The sequence below is a fragment of the Rhipicephalus sanguineus genome, chromosome 3 (assembly GCF_013339695.2).
Source record: "Rhipicephalus sanguineus isolate Rsan-2018 chromosome 3, BIME_Rsan_1.4, whole genome shotgun sequence".
NCBI classification, from domain to species: domain Eukaryota; kingdom Metazoa; phylum Arthropoda; class Arachnida; order Ixodida; family Ixodidae; genus Rhipicephalus; species Rhipicephalus sanguineus.
The window spans coordinates 81,446,828-81,460,165 of record NC_051178.1 but is presented as its reverse complement, the minus strand read 5'-3'; the positions used below and the strand labels follow the sequence as shown (position 1 = coordinate 81,460,165).

At 45.8% G+C, this 13,338-nt stretch overlaps 1 protein-coding gene across 1 annotated transcript in view; it reads right to left on the bottom strand.

The window, feature by feature from the left end:
- Window positions 1-4,000: 4,000 nt before the first annotated feature.
- LOC119386793 (prodigiosin synthesizing transferase PigC) overlaps window positions 4,001-13,338 on the bottom strand; it is a 283,713-nt gene continuing 274,375 nt past the window's right edge. The window contains exons 34-41 of the mRNA XM_049413244.1: window positions 12,245-12,308; window positions 10,937-11,100; window positions 9,914-9,992; window positions 8,261-8,306; window positions 7,276-7,352; window positions 6,739-6,841; window positions 5,085-5,159; window positions 4,001-4,261 (exon numbers count right to left, since the gene is read on the bottom strand). Of these exons, the coding sequence (XP_049269201.1) occupies window positions 4,176-4,261; window positions 5,085-5,159; window positions 6,739-6,841; window positions 7,276-7,352; window positions 8,261-8,306; window positions 9,914-9,992; window positions 10,937-11,100; window positions 12,245-12,308 (694 nt within the window). The 3' untranslated portion in view covers window positions 4,001-4,175. The remainder of the gene's footprint in view (window positions 4,262-5,084; window positions 5,160-6,738; window positions 6,842-7,275; window positions 7,353-8,260; window positions 8,307-9,913; window positions 9,993-10,936; window positions 11,101-12,244; window positions 12,309-13,338) is intronic.

The following is a 13,338-nucleotide window of genomic DNA, read 5'->3' as shown; positions in this document are numbered from 1 at the left end:
CTTAAGGTCACTCGCTCTTTCCCCATTAGCGCCGCTGGTTTTGGGCTTGCGTTGGGAACCCTACATACACGCGTCCTGTGCGATAGCTGTCCTGGTATCTATGGCGCATGAGTAATTATTGCTTGGAGGGCTAACAGGTCTGCGGACATAAGCACTGCATTTGAATGCACTAACAGGTTGTCCTAGTGTATACGTACATCGCCAACGCTCCGGTAAAACAACTCTTTAGCACAGTTGGGACAGGGCTTAACCAGGCTGGTAGCCTGCTTACTTCTGAAAGCATGAGCGATGTGCGCGCAAGCACTATCGCTGCTGTTGAGCAGATGTTTGCACGATCCGCGACTGCGACGATGGAGCGGTAGCGTTTGTGTTCCCAATTCGGTCTGACTACACTATGATCCGCACAGGGTCTAAGGGGAATATACACTACAATTTCGTCTGCACAAACACTGGAAGTTGGTTCATTCCTTTTTGGTTTTGCCTCATATACCATCGATGCGCGACCTGGCGACGCGGTGTTTTCAATTTTCGTTGAACCACCGCCGGACTTGACGGGAAACGCGCGCGTCTCGTCTCCTCTCTAGCCCAGCCGTGGCAATGGGATGGGGTTAACGTCCCAAACCACGGTATGATAGTGAGAGACGCCGTAGGAGAGGGCTGCGAAAAGTTCGACCACCTGAGGTTCTTTAACGCCGCCTAAAGCCAAGAAAATTGGTCTGAAGCACTTTCCCTCCATCGAAACGCGGCCGCCGCGGCCGGGATTTGATCCCACTACTTTTGCGTTAGCAGTCCAGCACCATACCCAATACAACCGTGGCGAATATGTTACGAAGGGAAGTGCTGCTTAGACACGTTCCAGACGAAGTCCACAAGGCTTTCCATTCTTTCATTCCGACAGCCGTCCCTTGGAGTGAGTCCGCTCACTGAAGGAATGCGCTGATTGCGTGATTTAGTGCACGTGTGGTCGCAATAAAATGTGCCACTCTTATGGCACGCTGAGCAGCTGCTAGGGCTGTGTTTCTACTGTCCTACGTGAAGCTGCCTAGCTTTATGGGTCGCGCTGGAATCTCACTCCAGCGTTTAGTTAGAACATATTCTGGGGAGCATGAGAGGAGCGGTGAATGTTGCTCTCGCTCTCAAACGTCCTTTCGTCGGGCCAATCTGTTCAATTTCTTTTTAGCCGCTTTGTAATCTCAGAGAAAAAATGACCAAGAAAGTCAAAATGTAAGTGTGGTACGCTGGCCCAATTGGCAATGGTTCATTGCGGAACAGCGCAAAAAAGGACAAATTATCTCTTGCGCTGTTTACGTATGTTTCTCTACATTTTCCCTTATATTGGCTTGCGCTTAGGAATAAAGCTTAAGTTGTCAGTCAGCACTTGCTTGTGTCTCTTTCGCATTTTCGGTGTAATGCGCTCTTTTTGTTTTTGCGCTGTTCCGCAATAAAAAAATTGAAGCAGCAGCCGAACTTCCAGGGAACTGTTGTTCGGAGATTGTTGTCTTCAGCTGTTGTCCGGTGAGGAGACTGTAGTGAGAACGAACTGACTGGTAACCAGGCCTAGCCAACACATTTTCTACAACGCGAAGGTGGGTCGTGTTCGTTAGCCAATGTGTCGCCACCAGCTGCGCCAGCACTAGCTCCCAATGGAGCCTGGTGAGGCAAAGTGCTAGTGCACTACCTGCTTCCCCCACGGCAGGGGTTTAAAAAGACGGATTTCCCTCCTTCATCAATCGAACTGCCCAACGGTTTCATCTTATACTTAATTTGTGCCCCTTTGTTATATCTTTCCAATTTTGTATGCGATGAGCTGCAGCTCAAGAGTGTCCTGAAAGAGGAGAACGCACGTCGAACAAAGCTTGATGTTTCCACAACGATGCCACCAACTCATATGTTTGGTATTGAGTCATATCGATTATGATTACATAGCGGCAGCAGTGGCCGCCTCTCTAGCTTTCGGCGCTTCTCAAGCTAGCGAACCGGCCGCGACCGCACTATTGGCGCGGCATGTATATCATGCTGTAAATGAAATGCATATCATGATTCTCATGTTGCCACCTGTCATTCATGTTTGTTTCACAGTCGCATCACGCAGTGCCAGTTTTCGTGTATATCAAGCTAGCGAAGCGGCCGCGAGCGCGCCATGAGCGTGGCATGTACATCATGCCCTACATGACATGCATATCATTACTGCCATGTTAACACCTGTCCTTTATGTTCATTGTACAGTGACATCACGCAAAAGCAAAATCAGTTTTGGTGTAAATGAAGCCAGCAAACCGGCCGCCAGAGCACCATGAGCGTAATATGTAAATCATGCTGTACATGAAATGCATGTAATGACTGCCATGCTACTGCCTTTCGTTTATATTCGTCATACAGTCAGGTAGAACATTACCAATTTTGGTGTTTATTAAGCTAGCAAACCAGCCGCGACCACACCAAGGGCGTGACATGTCAATTATGCCCTACGAGACATGCACGTCATAATTGTCATGTATGTTCGTCGTACAGACACGTGCCAATTTTAGGGTATATCAAGCTAGCGAAACGGCCACGAATGCGTCATGAGCATTTCATATAAGTCGTACTGTACATAACATGCCTGTCATGATTTTCATGTCAACACCTGTGACTTATGTTGTCATGCAGTCACATCACGCAGTACCAAATTTGGTACATATCAAGCTAGCGAAACTGTTCTCAACAAGAACTGAAGGCGCGCCGTCATGTAAGGCGCTTTGCATGACAGCAACCTGGGCGCGTGCTGTGGCCGATTAGGTGGCCTCAAGCGGTCACGACTCAAAGAGTGGGTCATGGCAGTCAGTTAAAATTGGATTATTTTGCGCGCATATAGACGAAGAGGGACGTTGAGCAACGGGAGAGAATGGTAGGTAACGCGCTTGAAGCTCTTTGAGTATCAGAGAGCTAATTAACGTAGGCGAGTATGTGTCCAATGAAGGCCGCGTTTCACAGGCATCAGGCTGTAACCGGATGACGTGAAGGGTTTGTCCATTTGCTGGCAATGGCGACGCGATTATAGTTCTTGGATTTTCAACATTGTCCTGGATATAGCACTCGTGCATCGAGCCTTCTCCTGGGGACTTCAGAATGGACATTTGATTATCCGAAATTCTTGCGAGGCCGCTCACTGAAGGCAGTCTATTGAAGGCAGTCCTTGAAGACCCTCCTGCTTCAAGACCCAAGTTTAAACAACGTGCAATATACATAAATCTACATGGTGAGGCTTTTAAGAGTCATCCCAGTGGTAATACGAAGTCGCTCGGTCATAACGTTCCAGCGAGTCTTCATAATCTCAACTCCAAAAGCCAGAGAATGCGGTTGGGCCACGCTGCCCAGCGCTGTCAGTCCATGCGGTAGGGCAACCTCACGATGGTTAAGATAGTGAGGGAGATAGTCAAGGATATCTTGCGTCAAGGCAGTGGAACGGCGGAGCCCGCGCTAACCTGAATGAAGGTAAAAAATTGCACCGTATCTCCCGCTAAAGGGGACTGTGAGGCGATGGGAAGCCGGAGCACGTGCACGATCGCGCTCCGTTGGCGTTCGTTGGGCATGCTACCGACCTCGCGTCGTGGAACGCGAAGAGGAACGTTACGCGCGTCCTGTCTTCCCTCTAGCCTGGCCGTTAATTCTCACAGGGTGAGCGGGCAACGCCGCCGACAGGCGCGCGAGAGGAGGGGAGCGTAGGAGAGGAGAGAGAGGGGAAGGGGACGCGCATGCGCTGGCGCTCTTCGTGGGGTTGCGTAGGAGATAATGAGGCGCGCGAGAGGGGGGAGTGGAGAGGGGAGAGGTTTTGCGAATGCGCAGTAAAGGTGGTCACGCCGCACACCACCACCACCACAGGATTGAACTCCGCCATAAGATACTTCGCATCTAAAAAATGACACTGCTTCTATTCAAACTTGGGAAGCCGCCTATTCGCGCATTTCTCAAATCTACGGCCTAATTGCAACGCTCCGTCATGCATGTAAATGAACGCACGTTTTCGTGCAACATATCCTTTAGTTCCACTTATAAGCAAGCAGTTGATGAGTTACAGTTTCGACACGTGTTCTGGCCCTGTATTAAGCATGAGCGCGCAGGCGAGTCAGAGTGCCACTTTGACATGGAACCTCTAAGCCCTTCTGACAGTGAAAAGACGTCAGGTTTTCCTTGAATCAGAAGCCTCCACCATCATCTTCGGTGCCCGGGGCACGAATTCTTCCGATAAGGCCGCTGTTTCCATCCAGCTGAATGTAGTCACCTACACAGAAATAAAGCGAAAATGCGTCATGTATTTCTGTGGTAACTGGAAGGACAACTCTGTGGAATTGATATTTCTTGTGTTCGCAACATACTTGACGAAATTACGCATTCGAGATCTGGAAAGTTACCTCAGTGAAGTTCTATATATTGGTTCTTAATGCATTGAGCTTGTTTTTCCCTGTTGGTTTTAGTCATGACCGTTTCTAAGTCGTTACTCATTACAGCTTTTATCACGACCGCATTCTCCGATCACATAGTGTTTTGTAAAGTTTGTGAATGATTACACAACAGAAGCTTACAGCCGGTTTTGGCATATTGCCCGGCTAATTGTTAACCTTCCGCTTAGTTACATTGCCATATACACGAACGTAGGAGATATGTGTTGACAAGCAGAGATGACAAGATTCACCGCGTCCGCTTGCAGCCAGCTGTTCTTAACGCACGTCCTAAAGGAGCGAAAAATTCCGTCATTTTTGTAGTTGCATGTAATGTTTCGCGCACAGAAAATTTCGGTGTCACCAGATTGCGCTTATACCACTACTAACGCGCTTAATACTGTCTGTAGATAGCGACACTTATTTATACACAATTCTCGTACACCAAGAAGAAAGGGCTTGTGACATTGAAGAAAGTGGCAATCTCAAAGTCACCGTAATCGGCGTCTAAGGCGATTGCGAAAAACTGTGGATTCTTGTCCCGTCACGCTCTGGAAGCCCATATTCTTGAATAAATGTGCGAGATAGGGGAGGTAGCCGGGCGACTAGCAAAGCTAGAAATAATTGACGATAAATTGGTTCTAAAATAAATTCGCGATAACGTACCAGAGTTAAGCATTGACGTGATGCCTTCGACACCAACGACGCATGGAAGGCCGTATTCACGGGCAACGACAGCACCTGAAAAACATCATGTAGGTACACCATGTCCTAACACATTACAAATAATGAAGAAAAATTGCATAATTTCTCTCGACAGCCAACGCAGTAAAATGGTTACAAGGTACCGATTAGTAAACTATACCAAATATAGCTGAAATATTCATTGGCAACATAAGCTTCACTAAACGTTGCATAACAGACCTGCCAGGCAGACGTTGCCGCATGCAAATAAGAATAAAAGTGGATGGATAACCATGAGCGGCAGCGTTCACAACGCTGACATTAGGGGCGCCCGCTGGCTCTAGGAGCTCTAGAACGCACACTTGTATCAGAGTGAACTTTCCCGGCTGCCCCTCCCTTTGGCACTTGACTACGCTGCGCCTACAAAGCTTGGCGCACCTCGTGCCCTCTAACAGTAGTGTCTTGATAAGACAGGGAGAATCAAGGTGCAAGGTATTGTGGCCCTGCCCTCAATTCGTATTTGTAAACTATAGCTCTGCAGCTCGCGCATGCGCCGTCGCCCTTGTGAGAGAACTACAAGAACAGGAAGCGCACCTAATTTTTTTGTATTTTGCATATAGAAAAAAAACGCGGTCATGAGCAGTAACGCCAGTACTTATTAGTTAGCACCTCGCTGTCCAATCAAAGTATTTTGAATCCACCTATGTATATTCGTTTGGTGGTCTCATGCGAAACAATCAGGGGTGTAGCCAGGGGGGGGGGGTTAGGGGGTTTAAAGCCCTCCCCCCCCTCCCCCGCGAACTTTTTCGTTTTTTGATTTAGCATGTGTGTATATACACGCACGCATGGAAACATACCCACGGGCATACCTAAAGTATGGTAGAAGCACCCTCCCCCCCTACGAAAACATTTGGACGCAATCTCTTAATAATCACGGCTGAGCCCCTTTGTATAATAATGGTATCAGACCATACCGATTGTAGCAGTACCTTGATCGGGCAGTTTTACATGTGAAGCATTTATATTCGAAACATCACTTCGGGCGTATTTATACCTATCTCGCCGTGTACGACTATGTGCGCTCGTGGCTGTTGCAATAACTGAATATACACCAAAATTCGGATCACGTGACAAGAGTGTATGGCAAACATAAATGCCAAGGCGTAACGTGAAACGCACTTGGCGCGCTCCCAACTGCTTCATTAACTTTATATATATTAAAATTGCCATGGCATGGCATGAGCGTATATATGACGAACATCAGCTGCAGCCGATGCATTACATATACCAGCATTTACGTTTCATTAACACAGTATATACCATGCTAATGAAAAGATTGTGCCGGTCTGAATGAATGACAAACATGCGATTGTGAACGACATGTCACGACATGAATGCCTCGGTTTGTTTCAAAGAGAACAAGGGGATCTACGCAGCTCATCGCCAACTGCTTTGCATTAAACCGATTTTCACAGTGCGTGAGATCTCCTGGATTTTTTTGTTCCTATAACATCAATGCCAGCTCACAAAAGCCTGAATAATGACTTTCAATCGCCAGTTTGTAGTGCAGAGGCTCTGTACTTCTAGCTTGATACCAATTTCTCACACCTACGACGATCGCAGTTTTCGCACTCACCGTGAGAAAGCGGTCCTCCAAGTTCGGTCACGACTCCGGACAGCAGGGGGAAATACGGCGTCCAGCCGGTGTCAGTAGCCGTCGTTACCAGTATCTCGCCTTTCTGTGCGGAAAAATTGGATTACTTACACAATAGTATTAAAAGTTCGGCTTGTTATTAAGGCAGCATGTTTGGTACACCGCGAAAACGACGCTGGTCCGTGTCCCTTCTGCATTGCTCCGTTTTTCTCGTTTTCGCGTTGTACCAAACATCACTCACACAATCAAGGCGACCGCTGCATTTTCAGTGGATTTTCTAGGCACAGGCTGCAACAGTTGACGCGTTGGCAATGTTATGACTTCTGTATCGCTCATCATGTATGCCTAGTGAAACTATGGCGTGGGAAGCGCTAGATGGAAATACGAAAAGGCAGATACATGCGAAAAACTCTTCAAGTGCTATTAGTGTTCCGCCATTGTCTTCCTGCGACACCAAATTCAACTTACTTAATTACGATACAATTAGAATACATGAATAACCTGAGATTGTGACGTTACCTGAATGAGGTGTGCGTCGTCGAACGTGTGTGCCACGCGAACTCTGCCTTCAACAGTGCCCTGAGACATCGGACTTCCTGAAAGATTAAGAGAGAGCATTCAGCGAATGAAAAAGCAGCTTTTCCCTTGGTACTTATTAAAGCATCACATAGTAGTGAAACTTAGAGCAATTACATGTTCTAGGGTGCCTACAATTAAGTGTACGTATAATGTCGCCAATACTATACGTATATTGTGATGGCCGTCAAAATTTATTTAAGTAATAATCACAAACCGCTCGTGAGCGTAAGAACTTCAAATGCGTCAGAACTTCTATACGTCAGAAATTCAACTTCAAAGGCTTGTGCCAAAACACAATTCGTGTTCATACACAGCCTACAAATTCCACACGAAGCAATTCATAAATAATTTTTGCTGGAGTGAAATCGTAGCGTATGTCTGAGTCAACTGTAAACGCCTGCAGCATGCCCCTTTTTTTGCTAAGGCGTAATGCTATATATTCTTCTGATGTTCACAGCTTAATAGCTTAGTGAAAAATGACTTACATGGCCAATATCATATAGTTGCCCTTAGAGGATAAGGCTCTTTACTTTCGGGGTCCTTGTGACAGCAGAACAATCTATCTACTACATTCATTAATGTGAATAATACCAAACGATAGCTTTGTATCCCAGCTGACGTTTTAAAGTGGAGTTTTTACACAGCTAAATTTAAGCTAGATTTATCGGGAATATCTGGAACGCTGCGGAGGTTAATTTCTTTCCGTGTTGCTTGCACCTTGTAATTAAGTGTCACAATAAAGAACACATGAACTGATGCACCTTGCAGAAATGAATGCAGGCATAATGGTCGATTTTTAAAAATTTTGCCTATTTTGTAATAACTGTGAAAATTAGACATAGAGCATGCAAACACGAATGGCTCAGCTTTTACGTAATTCTAATGTAGTTGTTAGTGGCGCTGGAAATGAATAAACTGAACTTACCTTTAATTTCGAAGTCGCCTTCAACATGTCTTTTAGTCCGCTCAATCTAATAGACGAGAAAAAGAAACTGATAAAAAATGCGAGTAATACAACACCATGTCAAATATTATTGACCTAGAGCCCATAAAAACCACCTAAACCGGTAGCTCTGCCTGATGACTTTGTAGCAATTAGGCGATTTTAATAAAGCTCTGAGGTTAGCGAGCAGAATGTACTTGGTTGTTTTATAAAAAAAATGTGGTAAAAAAAGAGCCGGGCGTAGCTTGCGCCAGTGGCGCAAGGCTAAAGACACAGCGGAGCTAATCGGCTCCTTGCTGGTCCTAGCCATACGAAGTAATGCCATGTTATATGAAGTAATGCCGAGTGATGCCAAGTTCCAGTCAAGTCCAGCACAGTCCCCTCTCGGCATTTCGGCCCCACTACGTCGTGGACTGCCTTAAACCAGTCAAGACCAGCAGACTGGCTTCGCAGCGCACCGCGATTCCCGGTAAGCGGCGTCCTCATCGCCAGTGCGAACCTTCTTCAGTCTCCCCATGTCTGCGTCTGGCGCCACCGCGCCCTGCCGCCATGCGTCGGCTTTATGCAAAACGAAGGAGCGTATGCGCAGCTGGCCGTGACGTCACGCTGGGCGCGATCGAGCAGTAGTTCGCGGTGTCCAGGCAGGCGGGCTGGTGACGGAGCCGTGTATTGGCTAGTGAAGGAGGCGCACAATCGTGCAACTGGTTGCTAAGCAACGCTTGGTGACATAATCGCAGCGCGGAGTTTTTTTATCTTTTTTTCACGTTGAACAGATTACGGCCGGCTTCAACAGCTCCACTGCTAAAACAAGAATGAACTGTCTGCAAGAAAATGTTCAAATACGTGTAGTGAAAATATGCCTTACGCTCAATACCTAATTGTTAAGCGTCTGTTCAAACGTTTCATACGTGATCAACATACCGTTTTTTCAATCTGTGCGATGCGGGTTATATGTGTGCAGCTGAGATTGCGCGAATAAGCAAACTTCGCTTTCAACGGAGTTGAAACGCGTTCCGGGTCTGCTACTTTTTCTATTGATTTGTCGAGAACAAAACGATGGTTCGACGGTATACTTTCCTACCCCAAGGCAATTAAATTAATTCGAAAAAGCCAATTAAGTCTCATTCGCTTTAGAACAGCAGGAAGAAGGAAACAAACATCTCGCTTAAAATCACGGCAATTATGCTCTTTTTTTTTCGAAAGAGGCAGTGGGCTGTAGACCCTTCGTGGCCGATATTTAGGGAGCAGGGCAGGTGGACCTAAATAACCGCAGCCACTTCCCTTTCTTGAAAGAGGGCCTTACGAGAAGCGTCACCAACACTGGTGGCAATATCGTATGTCAGTCCGTGATTTCCTATTATTGATCTCTTCATGTTATGGCCGTTTTATTTTCTATTTTCTCGCCAACACTGTGGCGCACTGTCTGAAACATTGCGGACAATACCGCAATGCACAGCGTTTCAGTACATGATTCTACAGCGCTCATTTGGCGGCAACTGAATTCTGCGCTCCTAGTACACTTCCCACAATAAATTTTATTGATGCCACTGATCTAGCAAACAGAGTAAATACGGAATCAAGTTCCATTGCCACTTCGTCAGTCATTCTGGCACAGAATTGAAAAAGACAACTCACCGGCTTCGGTATGCCAACAAAGATGGATGCATACTGGCACTTGTCGGCCTCCGCGTGGATTTTCTGGCGCCGCTGAGCCCTTCGAAAGCAGAGGCACAGCGTTAATAAGGAAATAGAGAAGCCACTTGAGAGTTCTAATATTTGCTACTCAATAACTATGAGTTACGTAAAACAAGAATCGACTGGTGTACGTGCTTTTTAACACTCGCAGACGCCAACTGAAGTCGAAGCAATGTTCCTTTTGAGCGGGTAATGTTCGCACACCCGTTACAATAATTAGCTCGGGGATAGTTTTCCCTACACCGCAAAATAAATCTCTCGCAACTATTTGTCACAAACTCTGCTAGTAGGTAGCCTGATGTTCTAATAAATAAAATCGTGGCAAAGTAGGTGAAATATAATCATAGGTATATGTTTGCTCCTGAACTGCTTGTCTAGAATTACATAAGTCGCGACTCACGTTTTCATAGTCTTTCCCGATTTATAAACTATCGGGAAAATAAGACGGTGCATATTTTGATAGAATCATCAGTTTAGAAGGCAATGTCAATTATTTATGATGGATGCTGCTTTCTGTACCACGTGTCATGACGATCGGACCGTAAGAGTTATGATTATTATTATTACTATAATTACTGCCTAAAGCAAGTGTGTTATGTCATGCTTAATTACAATGTAGTCATATTAGTAATCACCATTAATATTTTACCTCAGCAAAAAGTTTGGTGGAATACAAGTTGGCCGGGCGTGTATGCACAGCGTACGGTGTGAGGGTAGCCTGTTTTATAGGGAACCTTGAAGAACACGTCTAACAATGGCAGTATAAACAAGATGTGAACACACTTTTCTGTAGACTATAGTAGCCCACATTAGCTATGCAATATTGTCTACATCTGTATTAAAAAGACCATCCTGGATGAACGAACAAATCCTGCGTGAACAAGGTCATGTTATGTCCTAAAGAAAATTTGATCTTTTTCTCATTCAAAAATAGGAAAACTTTGTGATATTTCCGTTTCTGACTTGAGAACAAGCTCCGGTGATCTTGTCTTGAGAAGGACACCGATCTCTTCATAGGTCAGGAAGAACAGAAGCTCGGGAGAAGGTAGTCTACCCTCTTTCACCATGCGCTGTGACAGTTGATGGCACAGCAGTCGTAGTTGGTGGACCACACGGACTGCTGAAGACTGCAAAGTGGAAATATCAAAACATTACCAATTATCCACCGCCACGGAACGTGACAAACGGTCACTTCGCAGGTATCCCTCAGTGCAGGCACAGTCTGCGTCAGGCACTCTCGGTGCCGCATACCTTATCGCTTATACAGAAAGAAGATATGCACGTAAGAACATGAACCAACATTCAAAGGTTCCACCAAAGGTTCAAAGTAGAAATATTGCTTTTCATTCCCTGAGTGGCTTCCGTATGCGGACAAAAAGTGTGATTAGGGTTTTATTGCAACACAGGTATTCTTTATAAAGATAAAAGCATTATAAGAACAAAGGTATTGCAGCGCTTCTGGAATCATTTACTTATTCTGTATAAAAACGTAAGCATGATATTTTACATAGAATGAAATCAGACGAATTCCCAGCCGTCTCCACAAAACGTTTGTTGCTGAAAAGTTTCAGGAGACGACAATCTCTTGGCTTTATTATCCACATTAAGACTGCCTCTTTGGATCCGTATTGAGTTCAAATGAGCGACAAAAAGATGTGATGGCAGGACACACCTGCATCGATTATCTAAGCTGCTGTCAAGCACTTTTGAAGTGTTTTCTAGTCAATCAGTCAGTCAGAAACTCTTTCCTGCGCTGGGAGCGATGTGTCCTGTCACCCCACCAAGATGGTCCTCAGTCGGGGCTGAAGTGGACCTTCTGAGCTATTGCTGTATTTCCGAAGGAAAGTTCTTCAGCAGACTATCCCACATTTACTAGCTACAAGTCTCTGATGATGGGTCTTTGGGGAGATCCAAAAATACGCGCTCGATTGCATAGGTGGGCAAGCTCACACATGGATCAGAAAACTGTCTTACTGTCAGCTTGGATGCGCTCCCTTGAAGCGAGCGAAAGCTACAGCAGCTTGCCCTAGTAAACTACCTAAGTCTGCAAAAGTCCTGTAATCTTTTTTTTTTTCACGGATTATGTATGCACATGTAATTCTTGCTGCTCTAAACTTTTTAACTTCTTTACATTTGACTATACGATGACAACCACATTCAGGTGCTTAGCAGTTGTCGAGCTTTGCTATAATTGAAAAGTGAGCTCATTCGAGCGCACTTGATGAACATTCAATCACAGCATTACTCTGATTACGTTGTCAGAAAACATACCTTTGCCGCTTCGCGCGCTTCCACAGCTGCTCGCGCCCTAGGTGCCACCAGCTTCAACAACGCCCTGCAATAACAAGGCAGTGTGAAGTTGGAAATATTGGCGAAACATCAGTGAAATTCTGGCTTCTCAGTGGAACGAAATGCTCTACTGAACAGGGTTGCGAGGTTTGGCCACTATGAGCCAATTTGGCTCCATTTTAGGTCGATGGCGGTAGAAAAAACGTCTTGGCTACTTGGCTACCTTTAGATGCGAAGCATCTTATGGCGGAGTTCAATCCGGTGGTGGTGGTGGTGGTGGTGGTGTGCGGCGTGACCACCTTTACTGCGCATGCGCAAACCCTCTTCGCACACCTCCTCTCACTCCTTCACTCCTCCTCTGAAACACGCGCTCGAAATGCCGAAACGCTGCTTCGGATCGTCCCGTGTTCCCCTTTAGTGGAAGATGGTGTAATTTTTTTTGGCTACTTTCTTGCTTCCTTGATTAGAACCAAATTGTAAATGTCCTGTGACGTCACAGCCGCTGGCGTTCAAATGTGCATGCGGTGTCAAAACATGGCGACCAAGGCGTGTTTCTAGCTCCAAAATTGACTTTGTCATGCGAAATGCACAAAAGAAAAGACTTTTGGGTACAAGACTGCTACTCGGGGTGGGGGAACTGTTGCACGTTTCTTTATATTACAGACCGCCTATTGCTGAACGCTACTTTAAAAGGAGTACTGACGCAAAATTTTAGATACTTTCGGCTTGTTGTTCTAAATAAAAACAAGAGTATCGAGAACCCTAAAAAGAGTGTCGTAGAGCTTGGGAATGCATTAAATACATTTTGAATACCGCTACATTAAAAAGGTACTTTCGGGTTCGGTATCGAGCGGCGGCTTCGCAGTGACGTGTCAACACAAGTCTGACGCCACGTGAAGACTGCCACTGGCGAAATACTAGCACCAGCTCTGTCGTTTGCTGTCAGTCGCACGTGGCTCACGTAAACAGCGATGAGTGAATTGTCGTCCAGCCACTCCGACAGTGAAGTTGGCTACTTTTTGGCTTGTTTTTCCAATTTCTTGGCTATCTTTTGTCTTTTTGACCTGGTGACCCTG